The 17,271-nt window shown below is 47.3% G+C and overlaps 1 protein-coding gene, 2 non-coding genes and 1 pseudogene across 4 annotated transcripts in view; 1 reads left to right on the top strand and 3 right to left on the bottom strand.

Annotated features, from left to right (window-relative positions):
- The window catches only part of Mpzl1 (myelin protein zero like 1), a 41,492-nt gene extending 38,170 nt beyond the window's left edge, over nucleotides 1-3,322 (bottom strand). For both annotated transcript variants that reach the window (XM_036202370.1, XM_036202371.1), the window contains exon 1: nucleotides 3,103-3,322. In XM_036202370.1, coding sequence (XP_036058263.1) covers nucleotides 3,103-3,193 — 91 coding nt within the window. In that variant the 5' untranslated portion in view covers nucleotides 3,194-3,322. The remainder of the gene's footprint in view (nucleotides 1-3,102) is intronic.
- A 9,209-nt stretch (nucleotides 3,323-12,531) lies between these two features.
- Nucleotides 12,532-12,603, top strand: Trnap-agg. Its single transcript has one exon. It is a non-coding gene; the product is annotated as a tRNA-Pro (tRNA).
- Nucleotides 12,604-13,132: 529 nt separating this feature from the next.
- On the bottom strand, nucleotides 13,133-13,204 carry Trnap-cgg. The gene has a single exon. It is a non-coding gene; the product is annotated as a tRNA-Pro (tRNA).
- A 2,057-nt stretch (nucleotides 13,205-15,261) lies between these two features.
- LOC118592852 lies at nucleotides 15,262-15,735 on the bottom strand (annotated as a pseudogene).
- Nucleotides 15,736-17,271: the final 1,536 nt, after the last annotated feature.

Below are 17,271 nucleotides of genomic sequence, written 5' to 3'. Positions count from 1 at the left end.
TATATGTAGCATGAGACCCTGTCTCAAACAAATATATATATATATATATATTTGCCATCCAATGAACGCACTCAGTAAATATCTACTGAACTCCTAGGACACTGCCGAAGTGGCCCAGGCTCTTTCCTAGACCTTGCTGTGGGAATCTTTCTGAAATAAGCACTCTCTACTAGTGAGAGTGGGAAAGAAGAGATGTCACCCGTGGACCGAAGCCAGGATAGTTCCTGGAAGGCTTCAATCCCGGGTCCAGTTTATATTCTCATTTAATACTCTAAAACCACAAGGTGGGGTGGGCAAACAGGCAAGGCTTTACAGAAGCATACTGGCAGTTAGCAGTTCGTTATGGGGAACTAACTACCCACTGTTTCAGCTATTCCTCAAGGTCATTCTGTTTCAGGAGGCAAGTGGCCCAGTCATGCTCCGCAAACAGGCAGGATAAGCAGGGCCTTAAGTCAATCAGTTCATCATCAGTATCTAGTAACTGGTCTTTCCTACCTTTTCCTACTTCAGCCTCCGTGGTGATTTATAACATCATTACTGGGAAAGCCAGGAAAGAATAAACATAAGAAAATAATTCCCATCTATAAACAGTAGAAAGAACGCAAACCAGAGTGATGTAAATGAGTGCGTAATGGGGTCAGCAGGTCTGCAAACATTTCACTCTGGTCTGTGCTCCCAGCAGACAAGAGGGCTGGCTGTGCGCATGAGCATTTGTGTACTTTTTACTTCTCAGTCCACTGTTCTTCCCATTTAACATCAGTCTAAAATGTGTAGACGTACAGTACAGATGTGGTTGCTAAGGGGGGAAGGGGAGGAGAAAAGAGGCTGGGACTGTGAGTTTTGATACAAGAAACATTACCACAGAACAGACAACACTGATTGTTTGTAGAGTTTAATCTATTTTCTAAACGGCAGGCCTCCACAAACTTCAGTCCAGGAAAAGAACCCAGTCAAGTGTCAAGGCTGTATCTCCTTGCCTACAATGTTAACTGTCAGCACCTTGCAACACTAACAAGTTGTTAGACCACCCTGTTGGAGAGACTAAAGCCCACATAATGATAGGTCAACGGCGGGTGAACCCACACCCTGACCTGGCTGCTTAAGACTTGCATATACCTCCAGCCCTCTATTTAAACTAAACTTTTCAGGACCCTGAGGATGGGCTGGAGTTGGGTCATTGGATCTCTGATCTTCCCAAAGTGGCCACATTGACTCCACTTTCTAATTTGTTTTTAATTGATTTGACTGTTTTGACTTCTCAATAACCTGGCATCTTTCAGCAAAGATTGTGACCCCAAGTTCCATGAGAGTTTCAAGTACTTAATGCCTAAGAAGTGCTAGACAGATACTTGCTAAGTAACTGAACAGAATTTGAGAGGCTGTTCTGGATGGCAACAATGGTGTGTTCCTGTAATCTGGGGAGCCTGGAGGCTGGGGCAGGGTAGCTTGATCACAGAAGTTGAAGGCCAGTCCAGGCAACATGGTGAAAAGTAATCTCAAAACCACAAAAGTTGGGTGTGGTAAACACCTTTAGTCTAGCACTTGGGAGGCTGAGGCAGGAAGATTCTAACAGCCTGAAGTAACAGTAAGACATTGTCTCAAAAGAACTTTTTGGAAAAGATGAACCCTTATGTGCAGAACTCTCAAATCAGCCCAGACTGGCCTCAAACTCACAGCAATCCTCCTGTCTCCCGCCCCACAAGTGCTGGGATTTTAGGCGTGAGCCACCATACCTGGCTTCTAAAAAAGACTGGTTTATTTTATACCAAAGGAGATGACGTTTCACCCATAACACCAATGTTCCTGCTTCTGCTGCTTTTAACACCCTGAAGACCATTTTGACGGCCCTGCCTTCAACAGCAATGTCTGATATCACACAATTCAGCCCACAAGATTCTGATAATATGGAGTTTGGGTCTATTCTGTGCTCCTTTGCTTAAACACAAATACAACCTACACCAATACAAAAATAAATAAATAATAAAATGCACCTTTTCTTTTTCCTTGAGAGAAACAGGAAAACACAGAACAGATCCCACCTAAAATATACACAGTGAACCTTTGTCCATTTTTACTATTAACAACCAGGTTAAATGAAAGTTGGTAATCCAACGGAATCTCACCTACATTTCTGGTTCCAGAGACTAGTTACCTTAGGAAGTCTTACACGAAAGAAACTGAGTAATGGACATTTAACAAATTACATTTTGCACAACAACAACAAAAGGGGGGGCACCCCCTCCGTATTTTCTTAGCAGTTGGCCCTCTTGGTAACCATTACTTAACCGAATTCTGAGGCAGAAACAAGTACTTTGCTTTGAACAACACACACAGACAAAAAAGTCCTGAGGCAAACACTACTTCAGACGCCCCATAAAACAACTCATCCAATTCACATAAAACCGAGCCGGAGCCCTTTATCAAAAACTTGAGTCTGGTTATTTGGTAAGGGCCGGGAGCGGGGGTTATTTAAATCAAAGTAAAAGTATTCTTTGTAAATGTTCTACGTCTTGTCGAATTATGGTGCCCATGTTTGGCATTAATACGAATTCAAAGAAATTCGTTTAAGCTTTTGCATTCTAGTCCAGAAAGTAACATAAATTTCTTCTCTATGATTTGCAGCCCCCAGAGGTGAGACAAATGAGATTCTCAGTTCTTTCTACCACAGAAGCTTAAGAATGGATCTTACCAGGTAAAAGAAAAACACTGGCTTAAACAAGGAAATAAACCAACAAAGGCCCCACAGATGAAAAAATCCTGCAACCTTCCGCCATATCCCAAAGGTGGAGAATCCTATTCCAGAGTCGGATTCCCAGGAGGCCTCGGGAGACCCAGAGTCACCAGGAGGCCGACGGCAGGGGACTGGGCGTGAGTGAGCTCCGGGGACTGGCCCCCGGGGAAGCTGCAAGGCAGGGAGCCCCCTCCTCCTCCACGTTCAGGGATCCAAAGAAAAGAGGTTCCTCGGCTCCCGGCCGCGCTCCCCGGGCGGCGTGCCCGGGCCCCAGAGCGCGCAGACCGCGCCCCCTCCCCTCCGCGGCGCCCCGAGCGCGCGCACGGCCGCGGAGCCCCCTCCCGGCCCCGGCCGGGCCCCGCATCACTCACACAGCCCGAGCAGCGCGGCCAGCACCGACCACAGCCAGCGCCGGCGGGCCGGGGCTACCGTCAGAGCCACGGCTCCGACGGCCTCTGCCATCCTGCTCCCGCCGCTCCGTTCGGCCCGGGTCTCCGCAGCGGTCGGCTCGCTCCGCCCCAGACCCCCACAGCTCCGGGTCCCCGGCTGCGAGCGCGAGGACAGCTCCACGCCACCGCTCCCCGCTCCCGGCCCCAGTGGTCAACCCGCCAGCCCACCGCCCGGCCCCAGCCCCCTGGGCCCGCCCTCCTGCCCGCTCATTGGTCTTCCGGGCAAGCCGTGAACGACACCATTGGACAACTCGAGAGCCCGCCAGCCCCCTCCTCGAGCGAGGCCCCGCCCCCGGGGTCCCACCCTTGGTGGGTCCGGGCAGCGTACCCGCGTACCGTGCCTCTGCAGCGGCCCAGCATTGAGCCTGCCTGCGTGGCTGGCCACCGGGCTGCCCTCCGGCCCCCCACCGCCGCCGCCGGGGTCTGCCCTCCTCGCTTGGGGCCAGCCCCACAGTTCTCTTCGTCTTCCTCTCCGTGGTATACGTTCCAAGTCCTGATCCCATCTCGGACAAGGATCTGCTTGGTTACTCCCGGGTGGGGGGAGGGGGTTGGGAGTGAAGCGTGAGGTGAGGAGGGGCAGTAAAGAACCCACCAGCCCTTTGCCCCTTTGCTCAGGGTCTGTCCTTGCCTGACCTGGATCGTTGGTGTTGCCATCTGAGAAGTCTCCACCTTGCCCTAACCTCTGGGCTGCCCTTCTTGGATTTTCCAAGGACTGGAAAGGAATGGCTATTGGAACTCTTTCCTGCCATCTAGAACACCAGAGAATGAACGGACTGTTTGTTTGGCACACCAATGTCCCTCTGCCGGTACAATAAAAAGTTAGGACGGGGGGGGGGGGGGCACTTTCCTCACCTAAAGTCTGAACTTCCTTAGTCCAGAACAGTGCCTGCTGCAATCTAGCTGCCCAACACATCCTGAAGAGTGGGAGGATTCTGAGAATGGCCTTCCAAGGGGGAAAATGGAGGGACCAGAACACAAAACAGACGAGAGTGAGGGAAGAAGAGGAAAATCCAAGAGTGGGGGTGGGAACGAGTTTTAGACAGGAACAAGACAGAGGTAGAGCATGGTGCAAGAGGCCACACTGCAACCTCTCATTTGGGGGGGGGGGGGGTGTTGTCGAAAGCCAGTTTTTTGTTTGTTTGTATTTTTGTTTTGTTTTTGTCCCCCCCGCGCCTCCCCCACCACAGGCTTTCTCTGTGTAGCCTTGGCTGTCCTGGAGCCCGCTGTGTAGACCAGGCTGGCCTCGCGAACCCACAGAGATCCCCTGCCAAAGGCGGGCACCAACATCGGAAAGCCAGCCTTCACAGCGTCTTCCTGAAGTCTTTGCTGGTCTAACCCCACAGCCGTGTTGGTAGAGCAAATTCCTAATTACCTGGCAGAGAAACCCAGGAAAGCATAGCACAGCCATTTTGCCTTTTCTGTCTGTCAGCAGGTTCTTCTGATAGGTGTCCGTGTTAATTGAACTGTAGATGGACAGCCTAGACTAGACTTCACTCTCAGGGATCACGTGTCTGGTAGTGTAGACAAGCTGACACTCAGTTTTCGAAACAATTATTTGGGGGATTTGTTGTTCCTTTGAGGCAGGGTCTCACTGTATAGTCTTTGATGGCCTGGAACTTGCTTTGTAGCCCAGGTTGGCCTCTAACACAGAGATCTGCCAGCCTCTGCTTCCTGCATGCTGGAATTAAAGGTCCTGAATGCTGGGATTGGAGGCATGTGCCACCACATTCACCTCAAGAGAATCCCGAGGAGACAGGCAAGTAAAACAGACACCTGAGGCTAACGGGAACAGTGGTTTCCAAAGACATGTGTTAAAGCAATGCAGATTGTCAGATTGTGGTGTACTTCTATACAGAGCCTCTGAGCCAAGAGGACTCTGGGAAGGATGTATGGAAGATATATTTGAGGTAGACTTTTCACGAATAAAAGTTCACTCGAGAAATAGGAAGGGCAAGCTGTGAAGAATGAGTCTGAGAAAAAAAGACTGTTTCAAGTTTGAGGCCAGCCTAGGTTGATGGTGAGTTTTAGGCCAGCCTGAGCCACAGTGTAGACTACTACTACACTGTGAGACTATCTCAAAAAATAAAATGAAAACAATAGGAAAAGCAAAGCCAGAGGACAGAAAAGTGTGCAACAGGTGTGCAACAGCTTCCAGTTTCAAGGGAGAGAACAAGGAAAGAATGCCAAGAGGGTGTGCAGTGGTGAGGTTTTGAAGAGCCCTAAGTTATTCAGTAGAGAGTGACAAAGTCTGATCTGTACAGAAGAGGGCTCCCTATGCTGCAGGAAGGGGAGCACTCGCCTTTAATCCTATGCTGGGGGAAGGGGAGCACTCGCCTTTAATCCTATGCTGGGGAAGGGGAGCACTCACCTTTAATCCTATGCTGGGGGAAGGGGAGCACTCGCCTGTAATCCAATGCTGCGGGAAGGGGAGCACTCGCCTGTAATCCTATGCTGGGGGAAGGGGAGCACTCGCCTGTAATCCTATGCTGGGGGAAGGGGAGCACTCGCCTGTAATCCTATGCTGCGGGAAGGGGAGCACTCGCCTGTAATCCTATGCTGGGGGAAGGGGAGCACTCGCCTGTAATCCTATGCTGGGGGAAGGGGAGCACTCGCCTGTAATCCTATGCTGGGGGAAGGGGAGCACTCGCCTGTAATCCTATGCTGGGGGAAGGGGAGCACTCGCCTGTAATCCTATGCTGTGGGAAGGGGAGCACTCGCCTTTAATCCTATGGCTGGGGAAGGGGAGCACTTGCCTGTAATCCTGTAACTCAGGAGGTAGAGGTAAGTGTTCTTTGTATCAAGCTTTTTCTTTTGGGCCACCAACCAGCTGCCAAATCATGACACAGAAACTTCTTATTAGTTATGAATGCTCAGCCTAGCTTAGGCACCTTTCTGGCTAGCTCTTTTGACTTAAGTTAACCTATTTCTCTTTATCTACCTTTTCTTTCTGTATATCCCACTTTTTCTGTTTCTTCCGTGTCTGTCTGTCTGGCAGCTGCCTGCCTGGCTGGCCCTGGGCGTATCCCTCTCTTTCTCCTTGTTTTCTTCTTCTTTTCCTAGATTCTTCCTCCTATTTATTCTCTCTGCATGCCAGCCTCACCTCTCTCCTGCCTAGCTATTGACCATTCAGCTTTTTATTAGACCTTCAGGTACCATAGTCAGGCAAGGTGAAACAGCAACACATCTTTTCATAATTAAACAAATGCAGCATAAACTATGTAACACACCCTTACATGTTAAACAAATGCAGGAGAAACAAATGTAACACACCTTTACATAAAGTAATATTCCACAGCATAAACAAATGTAACATATTGTTACAAAATTAAATATTCCACAACAGGTCTTTGTGAGTTTGAAGGCTGCCTATTCTACATAGTGAGCTCAAAAAGGGACAGAGAGAGAGAGAGAGAGAGAGAGAGAGGGAGAGAGATATGAGAAAACATGTACATGCACAAGCACATGACATAAGGCATCATATGGAGGTGGAGAGAAAGGCAGCATTTGAGAAGTGGTTCAGAAAAAAGATGGACACAACATCCTATAAATCAAGTAGAAAATGCAATCAAGAGTTCTAATTTCTAGCCTGTCAATCTTGCCTTTAAGATCAGTTTCAGCCAGCTACTTCCTCCTGGTGAGCACCTCAGGGCACAGCCACCATCTCCATCATCCACCAAGATCTGGTGTCTAACATCACCACAATCCAGGAAATTTCCACCAGGCTGTGCCTCAAGGTGGAGGGCGAGATGGTCAGTTGGATAGAGCGTAACACCATCGATGATTCACTCACTGGTGGAAATGCTTCCCATGAAGCTCAGAGGGCAAAGGGACCAAAAGCAAAATAATGGCCAGTGACCCATCACTGACAGGAAACTGGCTTTACAAAAGAGACCAAACGCCTAAAACAAGTACACCCAAGATGCTGCTAACTCCCTCAGGGGCAAACTTGAAAGCCCAAAGCAAGAACAAGTAAAGCCCTTTGTGACCTGGGCTACAGAATAAATCAAGCACATCCCGGTCCATTTCAATAACTACTAGTTTTTTATGGATAAAAACATGAATCTAGATGGCTTGGTTGCTGTTCGGGACTACGTGACTCCAGACATGATTTTCTTTATGGGTGGTTTAGAAATGGAAACATGCTAAGTAATAGAGCAATTATATTGGCTCGATTGCCTGTCACCATAACTGGATGCTGCTTGTCATCCATATAACACCAGAACCCAAGACAAATGAGACTGATGTCATCTTGAGCTCTTCTTAACTTTTGACTGTGATTTATTTAGAGTAGTATTTATATTATAGTGTGTAATACATGTATACATGAAAACCATGACATGTATGCGGTCTAAAAAAAAAAGTGTATTTAAACTAAAAGTAAAATGTTACCACAAGAAAATGAAATACTTTTGAAAAGTGTTCTGAACTCTGAACAGATGGCCAACAATTAGACCCAAAGATGAGCCCAAGGACCTGTGTGATGACTCATCCAGTAAAGATACTTGTCACCAAGCCTGGTGACTTGATGTCAGTTCCTGGAACTGACATGGCAGAAGAGAATGATAAACTCCTACAAACTGTCCTGTGACCTCCACACAAGCACCATAGCACACTGTCTCAGGGGTTCTGTTGCTGTGAAGAGACACCATGACCACAACAACTCTTATTAAAGAAAACATTTAATGAGGTGGCTTAAAGTTTCAGAGGTTTAGTCCATTATCATCATGGTGAGACATGGTGGCGTGCGTGCAGACATGGTGCTGGAGCTGAGAGTCCTGTATCTTCATTGGCAGGCAACAGGAAGTGGTCTGAGACACTGGATGCGGCTTGAGCATACATACATACAAAGCCTGCCTCCACAGTGGCACACTTTCTCCAGCAAAGCCACACCTAACAGTGCCACTTCTTTGGGGAGCCATTTTCTTTCAAACCACCAAACACACACACACTAAATAAATAGATATAATTTTTTTTTTTAGTTATGAATCTGCTGGGCAGTGGTGGTGCACGCCTTTAATCCCAGTACTTAGGAGGCAGGGGCAGGCAGATCTCTGTGAGTTCGAGGCCAGCCTGGTCTACAAAGTGAGTTCCAGGACAACCAGGGCTGTTACACAGAGAAACCCTGTCTTGAAAAACCAAAAATAAAAAAAAAAAAATTAAGAAATGAATCAGAGTTGTGGTGATTTGAATGAGAATGGCCCCCATAGGCTCATATGTTTGAAAATTTGGTGGAAATGTTTGGGAAGGATTAGGAGGTGTGGCCTTATTGAAGGAGGTGTGTCACTGGGGATGGGCCTTGAGGCTCTTGCTATTCCCAGTTAGTTCTCTCTCTCTCTCTCTCTCTCTCTCTCTCTCTCTCTCTCTCTCTCTTCCCCCCCCACCCCGCCTCCTTGTGCTTGTTGATCAGATGTGAGCTCTCAGCTACTGCCAAGTACAGGGCCATGCTTACCTGCCTGCTACCATGCTCTCCAAAACTTTGGAACTGTGAGCCTCAATAAACTCTTTCTTCCATAAGTTGCCTTGGTCATGGTTGTCTCTTCAAAGCAACGGAAAGGTAACTAAGACACCAGGCTACCCTGAGAAAAGTTCGCCCATGTCAAATCATTTCACAGTCCTGTGAAAAGAATGCCTTAATAAAATAGCTCTATCCAGAAGTTCGAAAATCTGGAAATTAAGGTTTTTGTTTCTTCTGAGCCTAAAGACAGAAAATTATGGGAAATACGGGTAATGAGGTCCTCAGAGAAGTGGTCTTTTTTTTTTTTTGGTTTTTCAAGACAGGGTTTCTCTGTGTAGCTTTGCGCCTTTCCTGGAACTCACTCTGTAGACCAGGCTGGCCTCAAACTCACAGAGATCCGCCTGGCTCTGCCTCCCGAGTGCTGGGATTAAAGGTGCATGTGCCACCACTGCCCAGCAACATAACATATCTTAAGCATAAGAACTATTATATACATAGTTTTTTTTTCCTTTTTAAAAATTCATTTTACATACCAACCACAGATTCCCCTCTCATCCCTCCTTCCATCCCCTTCCCTGCCTTCCTTCACCCTGTCCCTCATCCCTTCCACCAACAGGCTAAGTTCTCCCATGGGGGGACAGCTAAACCTGGTACATTCAGCTGAGGCAGGACCAAGGCCCTCCCCACTTTATCAGGAGTGAGCAAGGCAGACACCTGATCTTTGACAAACCAAAAAATAAACATTTTGAAAACAAAAACCAAAAAACCCCAACTATCCAGTGAAACTATATAACTGCATGTAGAATAATGAAAATAGATCAATATCTATATCTATCACTCAGCACCAAACTCAACTCCAAAAGGACCAAGGATCTAAACATAAGACCAGACACACTGACCCTGGCAGAAGAGAAGGTGGGGAATAGGCTTAAACTCATTGGCTCAGGAAAGGACTTTCTGAAGCTAACACCAATAGCATAGGTATTAAGATCAACAATCAATAAATAGGACATCCTGAAGCTGAAAAGCTTCTGCGTGGCAAAGAAGCAGCTTATATACATAATTTTTTAAAAATTGCCCACAGTTGGCAACCTTTCCAGTAAAAATTCCAGGTCTTAGAATTCTTGTTTCAATCAATCTGCAGAGACTCCTCTTTCCATGGCCCCATAATTCTCCCTGTCTTTCTGGCTTCTTCCAGAAGGCCATGCCGCCAGGCATATCATTCAGAGTAGCCGGGATAAAATGATCCTCAAGATTCAGACTCCCTGTACCCTGCAAGCATCTATGTCCGGTTTCCCAAGGACCTCATTCTAGGGACGGATGTGTCCTGGACTGGCTCACAGGCTGTTCTGGTTTGTCTTATATTGCTGTGATAAGCACCGTGACCAATAAGTCTGCAGTTTATTGAGGGAAAAGCCAAGGCTAGAACTCATGAAACCTGGAGACAGGAGCTGAAGCAGTGACCATGGACTGTCTTGTTCATTCTGCTGTCTTTTTTTTTTTTTGAGACAGGTTTCTCTGTGTAGCCCTGGTTGTCCTGGATCTCGCTCTGTAGACCAGGCTGGCCTTGAACTCACAGAGATCTACCCCCTTCAGCCTCCCGAGTGCTGGGATTTAAAGAAACACATCACCACCAAAGGTGACCCACCACCATCTGGCTTCAGTCTGCTTTTTTATAGCACCCAGGGGCTAGGCCCCTCCTCACAACAATTATTCATGAGATAAAGCCCTACAGACATGTCCACAGGCCAATCTGATGAAGGTAATTTCTAAACTGAGGGTCCCTCTTCTTTGTGTCTATCAAACTGACAAAACACTACCCAGCATCCCGTTCCTTCTGCTGAGACAGGAAGCTTTTCCATCCCAAGGCAGCCGCTACTATGAGTCTAATTATTGTCGGTTTCCTTCATCACTGTTACGATACATAGATAAGACAGTCTAATCTCTGGGGTGTACAGAGTCGAAGATCAACTCCTTAGCCAGTCACGGTGGCTCACACTTGTAATCCCGGTACTCAGGAAACCAGGCAAGCCAGGACAGCTGCTAAAGGTTGAGGGCGTTCTGAGTTCCATGGGCTGCCCTGCAGAGGGAGATCAGTGTGTTAGCTACAGCGAATTCAGGCAGAAAAGGACAGCATAGACTCTTAGTTTGTGGAGACCGGTGCCTTCAAAAATCTGAAGGGATTGCGTTGTCTTAGTAAGTAATCATTGCTGCTTCATTTAGGAAGTAGACTTCTTTGGTGTCTGAGGCACATTTTTTTTTTCAGTTAGACTTTCATGAATAAACTTTCCTGGCAACCAGAACTCACTAATGTTTTAAAGAGTATCCTCATCATTTTTGCCTCGAGGTCTAAGAATTAAAGACTGGAGCTAGGACCATTTCAAATAAAACAAAGGACAGAGACTGCATGTTAGAATACCAATGCTGTAATTTTCTGGCGTCAAACCCTAGAAAAAGAAGATGAAGAAAAAAAAAAAAAAAAGCCGGGCGGTGGTGGCGCACACCTGTAATCCCAGCACTCAGGAGGCAGAGCCAGGCAGATCTCTGTGAGTTCGAGGCCAGCCTGGTCTACAGAGTGAGTTCCAGGAAAGGCGCAAAGCTACACAGAGAAACCCTGTCTCGAAAAAAGAAAAAGAAGGTGACATGTCAGGGTCCAGAACCACTGTGTGCCAAATGTTTGCTGGACATTGAGGAAGAAACCAACGACTAAGCTGGTGAACACCATGTACATGTCTGTGGAGGACAACCCATTGTATGTTACTTCCTACATGTCAGCTGTTTGCTAGGTGATCCCCAATTACTATTCCTCAGAGTACAAATTGTATACTGATAAGGATTTGGGGACAAATTGTGGTCATTCAGAATTACTGAATATTACCCTTGAATGAAGTATTTAAAGATTTAATATAGTTAAGAAGCTGTGATTTAATTTTTTTAATATGGAACACAGGGGCCATGCTATTTTTCTCTGTACTGTTTCAATTTTAGTGTATGGTGTATTCTGCTGAAGAAAACGTGAGCTGTGATTTCTTTATCTAACTAAGGATAATGGACAATCAGGCCACAATTACATAATCAGTTGCCAATTAAACAATAGAAATAAGAATTAGTCTTGGGTGTTTTGTCCCCAAGAAATAAAAGAAGGCAAGATTGCAACTTAGGCCTACGGTGATGCATGCTTTTAAATAAATTAAATTCAAATTATTAAAAAAAAAAAAAAAAACAACACAGCAATTGGGAGGCAGAAGTAGGTAGGGTTCTGTGAGTTCGAGGCCAGCCTGGTCTATACAGCGAGTTCCAGGCTACTCAAGGATGTATAATGAGCCCATGTTCAAGAAAAATATTGGCTTCGATATGTTAAAGGATCCTTAACGGCCAGGAAAGTTGGAGTCTGGAATATATGAAAAAGCGAACAGCTTTTCTAGCTAGGAAAAAAACCAAAACCAAAACCAAAACAAACAAACAAACAAAAAATAACCGTCTCAAGCAAAAGTTCAAGGATGGAAAGGTGGGGATCTGAAGAGCACTACTTTAAAATACGTCATGGCAAGAAATGGGCGATTTCACCAAAGCAGGAAATGTGAAATACTGCGGTGCAACATTGAAAACTCAGTGTCATTTGCCCCTTGGACACGGTCACACGTAGATTTTAGCCACAAAGACAGAATCAGGTTTTCAAAACAATAGGTCAGTATTACACTAGTAATGATATCGTTGCGTTTTCTGGCTCACTTAATTTAAAAAAAAAAAAAGGACAAAACGGAAAATTAAAAACTAAGTGTATAAAATACAAACCAGAAAGCTATAAACGTGATTATATAAGAATGACCACATGGGGGCGCCAGACGAAATATTTTCATAGACCTTTATGATGACAGGGGAAACTCCTACATGGCGGCTCGTTGGTCTAGGGGTATGATTCTCGCTTAGGGTGCGAGAGGTCCCGGGTTCAAATCCCGGACGAGCCCGTTTTTTGGTGAAAAGTAAATAAATGCACAAGATTCATCAGAAACTTAAAATTGCTCTTTCAAAAACGAACAAACAAAACAAACAAAAAACAGCACATTTTACATTCAAGTTCCAATAAAAGGAAGCCTAAATGTTTTCTAGCCATGTTCTAACCCCGCCCGTTCCGATCACGGGGCCGGGGGAGCTCGGTAGTTTGCAGCCGGGTTTAAGCCACCACGCCTGGGCTGCTCTGTCGTCAAGCGGGGCTACGGTTTGCAGGGATTCCGATCCCCGACGCCCCTGCCACGTGTGGGAGCATCCGGGTCTCCCCGGGAACGTCCGGATCTCTCCAGTTTCTGCACCGAGCGTGTGCTTCAGTGTCCCGCCCTGCTGACCCACATTGAAGTCAGCTGGTCCTTTGCTTCGAAAATGAAGTCGATGGACAGCCGAGCTCCGAGGTTTCACTTGGTTTTTTAGTAAGAAGTGTACGCAAAGTGAAACCGATTTTAATCTTCGAAAGAAAGGGGGAAAAAATAAGATACAAAACCAGGGCTCGTCCGGGATTTGAACCCGGGACCTCTCGCACCCGAAGCGAGAATCATACCCCTAGACCAACGAGCCGCTCTCGGCAACGGCGCTCTCGGCGCCTCCTTTCAACCTCTCTCAGGACCTCCTCGCTGACCCGGCCGGGAAATTTCCTCCGTGCGCTCAGTTCTCTCGGTTCCGAGGTCCCGAGGCCGGAACCCCTTCACGTCTCGCCGAGCGGAGCCGGGGGGAATGCGCGTTTGCCGGACTGCGGGCGCCATCGCCCCCAGCGGAGCGGAGTTGGGATGGCCCGGGGCCACTCCGCCCTCGGCGGCGGCAGGGAGCCCTGGAAGGAACCGGGCGAGGAAGGGAACGCCTCCGCCTGGCTCTGGAGACCAAGTCTTGGAGTTAAGGGGGACAGTGATCATCCCCTGAAGTTCCCACGTTTCCAGCACTTGGTGCTGAAGCCACTGGATATTCAATTCAGCACAGTCCCGTCTGCACTCCTCTTGCCCGTCCCCTTCCGCAGCGGGAGGGGACTGAGGTCCAGAGACCTTAAGTGGTTCCCTTAAGGAAGTGGAGCTCCCGGAAGAACCCCCGCGCCCCTGGAAGGTGGGACAATAGGGGCTGGGGGAGGGACTCGGGGTGCGTGGGGGTGCACGGAGGCAAGGGGGCCGAGCTGAACCGCGGGTCCTACTGTCTGGTCTTTCCTGCAGTACACGGGCTAAGGTCTCACGCGGGTTAGCTTCTCAGCCAGGCGTCCAGACTGGGCTAGCCTTAGTCCCTGCTCTCTCCCCACCTTCCTGTCTCACCGTGCTTAAGGCATTAGGGCAGCGCGGTAGAGACTGCTCGCTTTCAAAGCTTTCTTCCTCCTTAGGTCATCATGGATTCAGTCCGTAGGGCCTGTAGCCTGGTCAGACTTCTCCGGGGTCCTGGCGTGTTTGCCCTCTCACTGGCTCGTGCCTGCTACTCTGCTCCTCGCTCCCTTCCTTCTCGTCCCCTACTAATTCTTTTTCCTCCTCCTCTTCTTTTCTTCTTCATTTGTTCTTTCTTTTTCGAGACAGGGTTTCTCTGTGTAGCCCGGGGGCGCTGTAGACCAGGCTGGCCTCGAACTCACCGGGATCCTCCTGCCTCTGCATCCCTGGGATTAAAGATGTGTCACTACCACCCTGCCCTCTCCCACTTCTTAATGCTACTAAACTTCCCTGTATCTCAAGTCCCTATGGCCAAGGCCAGCCTGGGCTATATGAGCTCCTGTTTCAAAACGTATTATTACTCCAAAATTCACACCCCAAGTTAATTGAAACAGGACAGGAAGTGCAGTCTGAAGCATGCTCACACCAATGAACAATAAAGGTTAACCAACGGATCATTTTGCTGGCAATAGATACATATGCAAACACGTGTTGGAAAACGCTCATGAATAACAAATGAACCATTTTGTTAACTTACGTACATCTTGTACGCAACTTAAAGGAAGTATACCTGGAAACATTTCTATGTAAAATCCATAACGACCAGGCATAGTGCCACCACAGAGGCAGAGGCAGAGAGGTAGGTATGAGTTCCAGGCCAGCCAAGGCTACGTAGGGAGACCCTGTCTTTAAAATAAGCAGACAGATAGCTAGCTAGCTAGATCACATTGAAATACAAATTAACAGTCTTACACACCAGTCTCTCAGGAACTCTTAAGAAAATAACCGAGTGATTCTTGTTAGAAATGCCCTGTCCCCCATCGATCATTTCTGTTTTAACTGGAAGCAGATCTTCCCACATAGGTTTTGGAATCTTTGAACCCCCGCCTTTCATAGCATAGCAAGATAGCAAGCATTCTCCACTGTGGCCAGACCCTGCTTTATTCAAGATGTACAGTTTCTTTAGAAAACTCGGGTGGTCCAGTGTTGCCAATGAAAAAGCACCACCATAAATAAACCTGGCATAAAAAGTAGCTCACCGGGCTGGAGAGATGGCTCAGTGGATAAGAGCACTGCCTGCTCTTCCAGAGGTCCTGAGTTTAACTCCCAGCAACCACATGGTTGCTCACAGCCATCTCTAGCGGGATCTGATGCCCTCTTCCGGCATAAAGTTGTACATGCAGATAAAGCACTCATATACATAAATAAATAATAAAAATCTTAAAAAAAAAAACTAGCTCACTTTGTAGGGGCACCCACATCCCCACTCCCTGTACCGTTATTACACATCTGCGTGGACTCTCCAGGTAAAGCAGCCACTCCCAGTATAACTAGCACTGATTTTCCATCTCCCAGGGACAGACTGTTTATCCTAAGCCTAAGAGGTCGCTGTCTAGTTCTCTTTCCCATTCTCTTTGGGTGTAAATATCAATTGTTTATTCATTTCTTCCATACTGGTTAATGCACTTATTTTGATAAAGTGTTGAAAAGCCTCCACACATTCCTGCAGCTGGCTGGATTTGACACGTGTATTTCCTGATAGTCCTTAGGTGCCTGTATAATTTTTTGGCCAACATCATCCAATTTAATTTCTGGTATTTCTTCCATATCAGGAGCACTTGCCATATTATAAAGGAGAAAAGCTGTCCTCTCACTTTCAACAGTTATATCCCCATTTGGTTTCAGATATCTCTCAAATCGGTCATGTCTTCTATCCAGTTATAATTTGGTGGTCATTGCTCCAAAAAAGAGACAGAAGGGGAGGGTGGGAGAGATGGTTCAGTGCGTAAAGTTACCCGCCACCAAGTCTGATGACCTGAGTTTGATCCCCAGGACTCACGTGGTGAAAAGGAGAAATCTGACTCTTGAAGTTGTCTTCTGACCTCCACATGCATGCCCACACACACTAAAAAAATAATTTTAAAAGAGAGGGAGAGGGAGAAGAAGCGATGCCAGAGCTACGTTATGAAAGAACTGCTGTCCAGTGGGCACCTGGACTTGCCACAGAAGGTCCTGCAATCCCTCTCTGTTGCACAGGCTTTTCCTCTCTCCTTCCCCGCACCCACTTTTAAGATTGGGGCTAGGGATGTAGCTCAGCTGGTAGAGTGCAGGCTAGTATGTATACAGCACTCCATTGGATGCTCAGCACCTTATTAAAACAGGAGTGATGATGCATGTCTGGATCCTAGTGCTCAGGAATTGGAGACAGGAGGGTTAGAATTCTGTTCAAGGTATTCAGTTGGCCAGCCTGGGATATTGGAGAGTCTGTTTCAGAACAAAACAAAGACTCACTGAGAAAAATTAAGATAAGCAGTATTTTTTTAAATCCTTCTTTATTTGATTTTATGTTTGTATGTCCATAAAGGTCAGAAGGTTGTGAGCTGTCTCATGGGTGCTGGGAACCAAACCCAGGTCCTCTACAAGAGCAGTAAGCACCTTACCTGCTGAGCCATCTCTCTAGTGCCAAGATAAGTTATGTTTTTAAACCACAAAGAAGACAGAGCTTGGAAAACTGCATTTCAGTGTGTCTATCAAGAATGAATTGGACACAGCTGCAGGCATCGCAGAGAAGCAGGCCCTTGTGTGCCTTTCCACCATATGCTTCCAGAACTCATCAAGAAGACAGTTTCTGCCACCCCTGGGAGGTCAAGGCCAACCTTGATGTGGAAGTGCCTAATGCCACCCAGCTCTCTAGCTTCTTTAGCTATCAGACAGTAGTGGTTAGTTCAAGAGATCCTAGTGTCTGGAGATGCCACTGTTTTCTTGGGGGAATGAGTTTCCCCATCTTAGGGGGGTTACTTTGAGCAGTAACCATGAAATCATTCTAGAATCTTGTTTTTGAGAGCTCGTCAAATGGTAATTTAGTCCACTCATTAAAAAATGTTTTGGCCAGGTGGTGGTGGCGGCGGCGGCGGCGGCGGCGGCAGCGGCGGCGGCGGCACACACCTTTAATCCCAGCACTCAGGAGGCAGAGGCAGGTGGATCTCTTAGCCTTGTCTCTCTTCTCTCTCTCTCTCTCTCTCCCTCTCTCTCCACTTTTGCACATGTGCACGCCTTGGTACATGTGTAGGGGTCAGAGGACAACATATGGAAGTCAGTTTTCTTTCTCCATCATGTGAATCCTGGGGACTGAACTTAGGCTGCCAGATCTGACAGCATGCACTGTTACCCACTGAGCCATCTCACTACCCCCAGCCACTCATTCTTTCAGGGTGGGCACTGACTTTGTTTGTTTGTTTGTTTGGTTGG

This window comes from Onychomys torridus, chromosome 11 (genome assembly GCF_903995425.1).
Source record: "Onychomys torridus chromosome 11, mOncTor1.1, whole genome shotgun sequence".
In the NCBI taxonomy this organism is placed as follows: Eukaryota; Metazoa; Chordata; class Mammalia; order Rodentia; family Cricetidae; genus Onychomys; species Onychomys torridus.
Note: the sequence above shows the minus strand (reverse complement) of the source record. Positions and strands in the feature narration are given on the sequence as shown.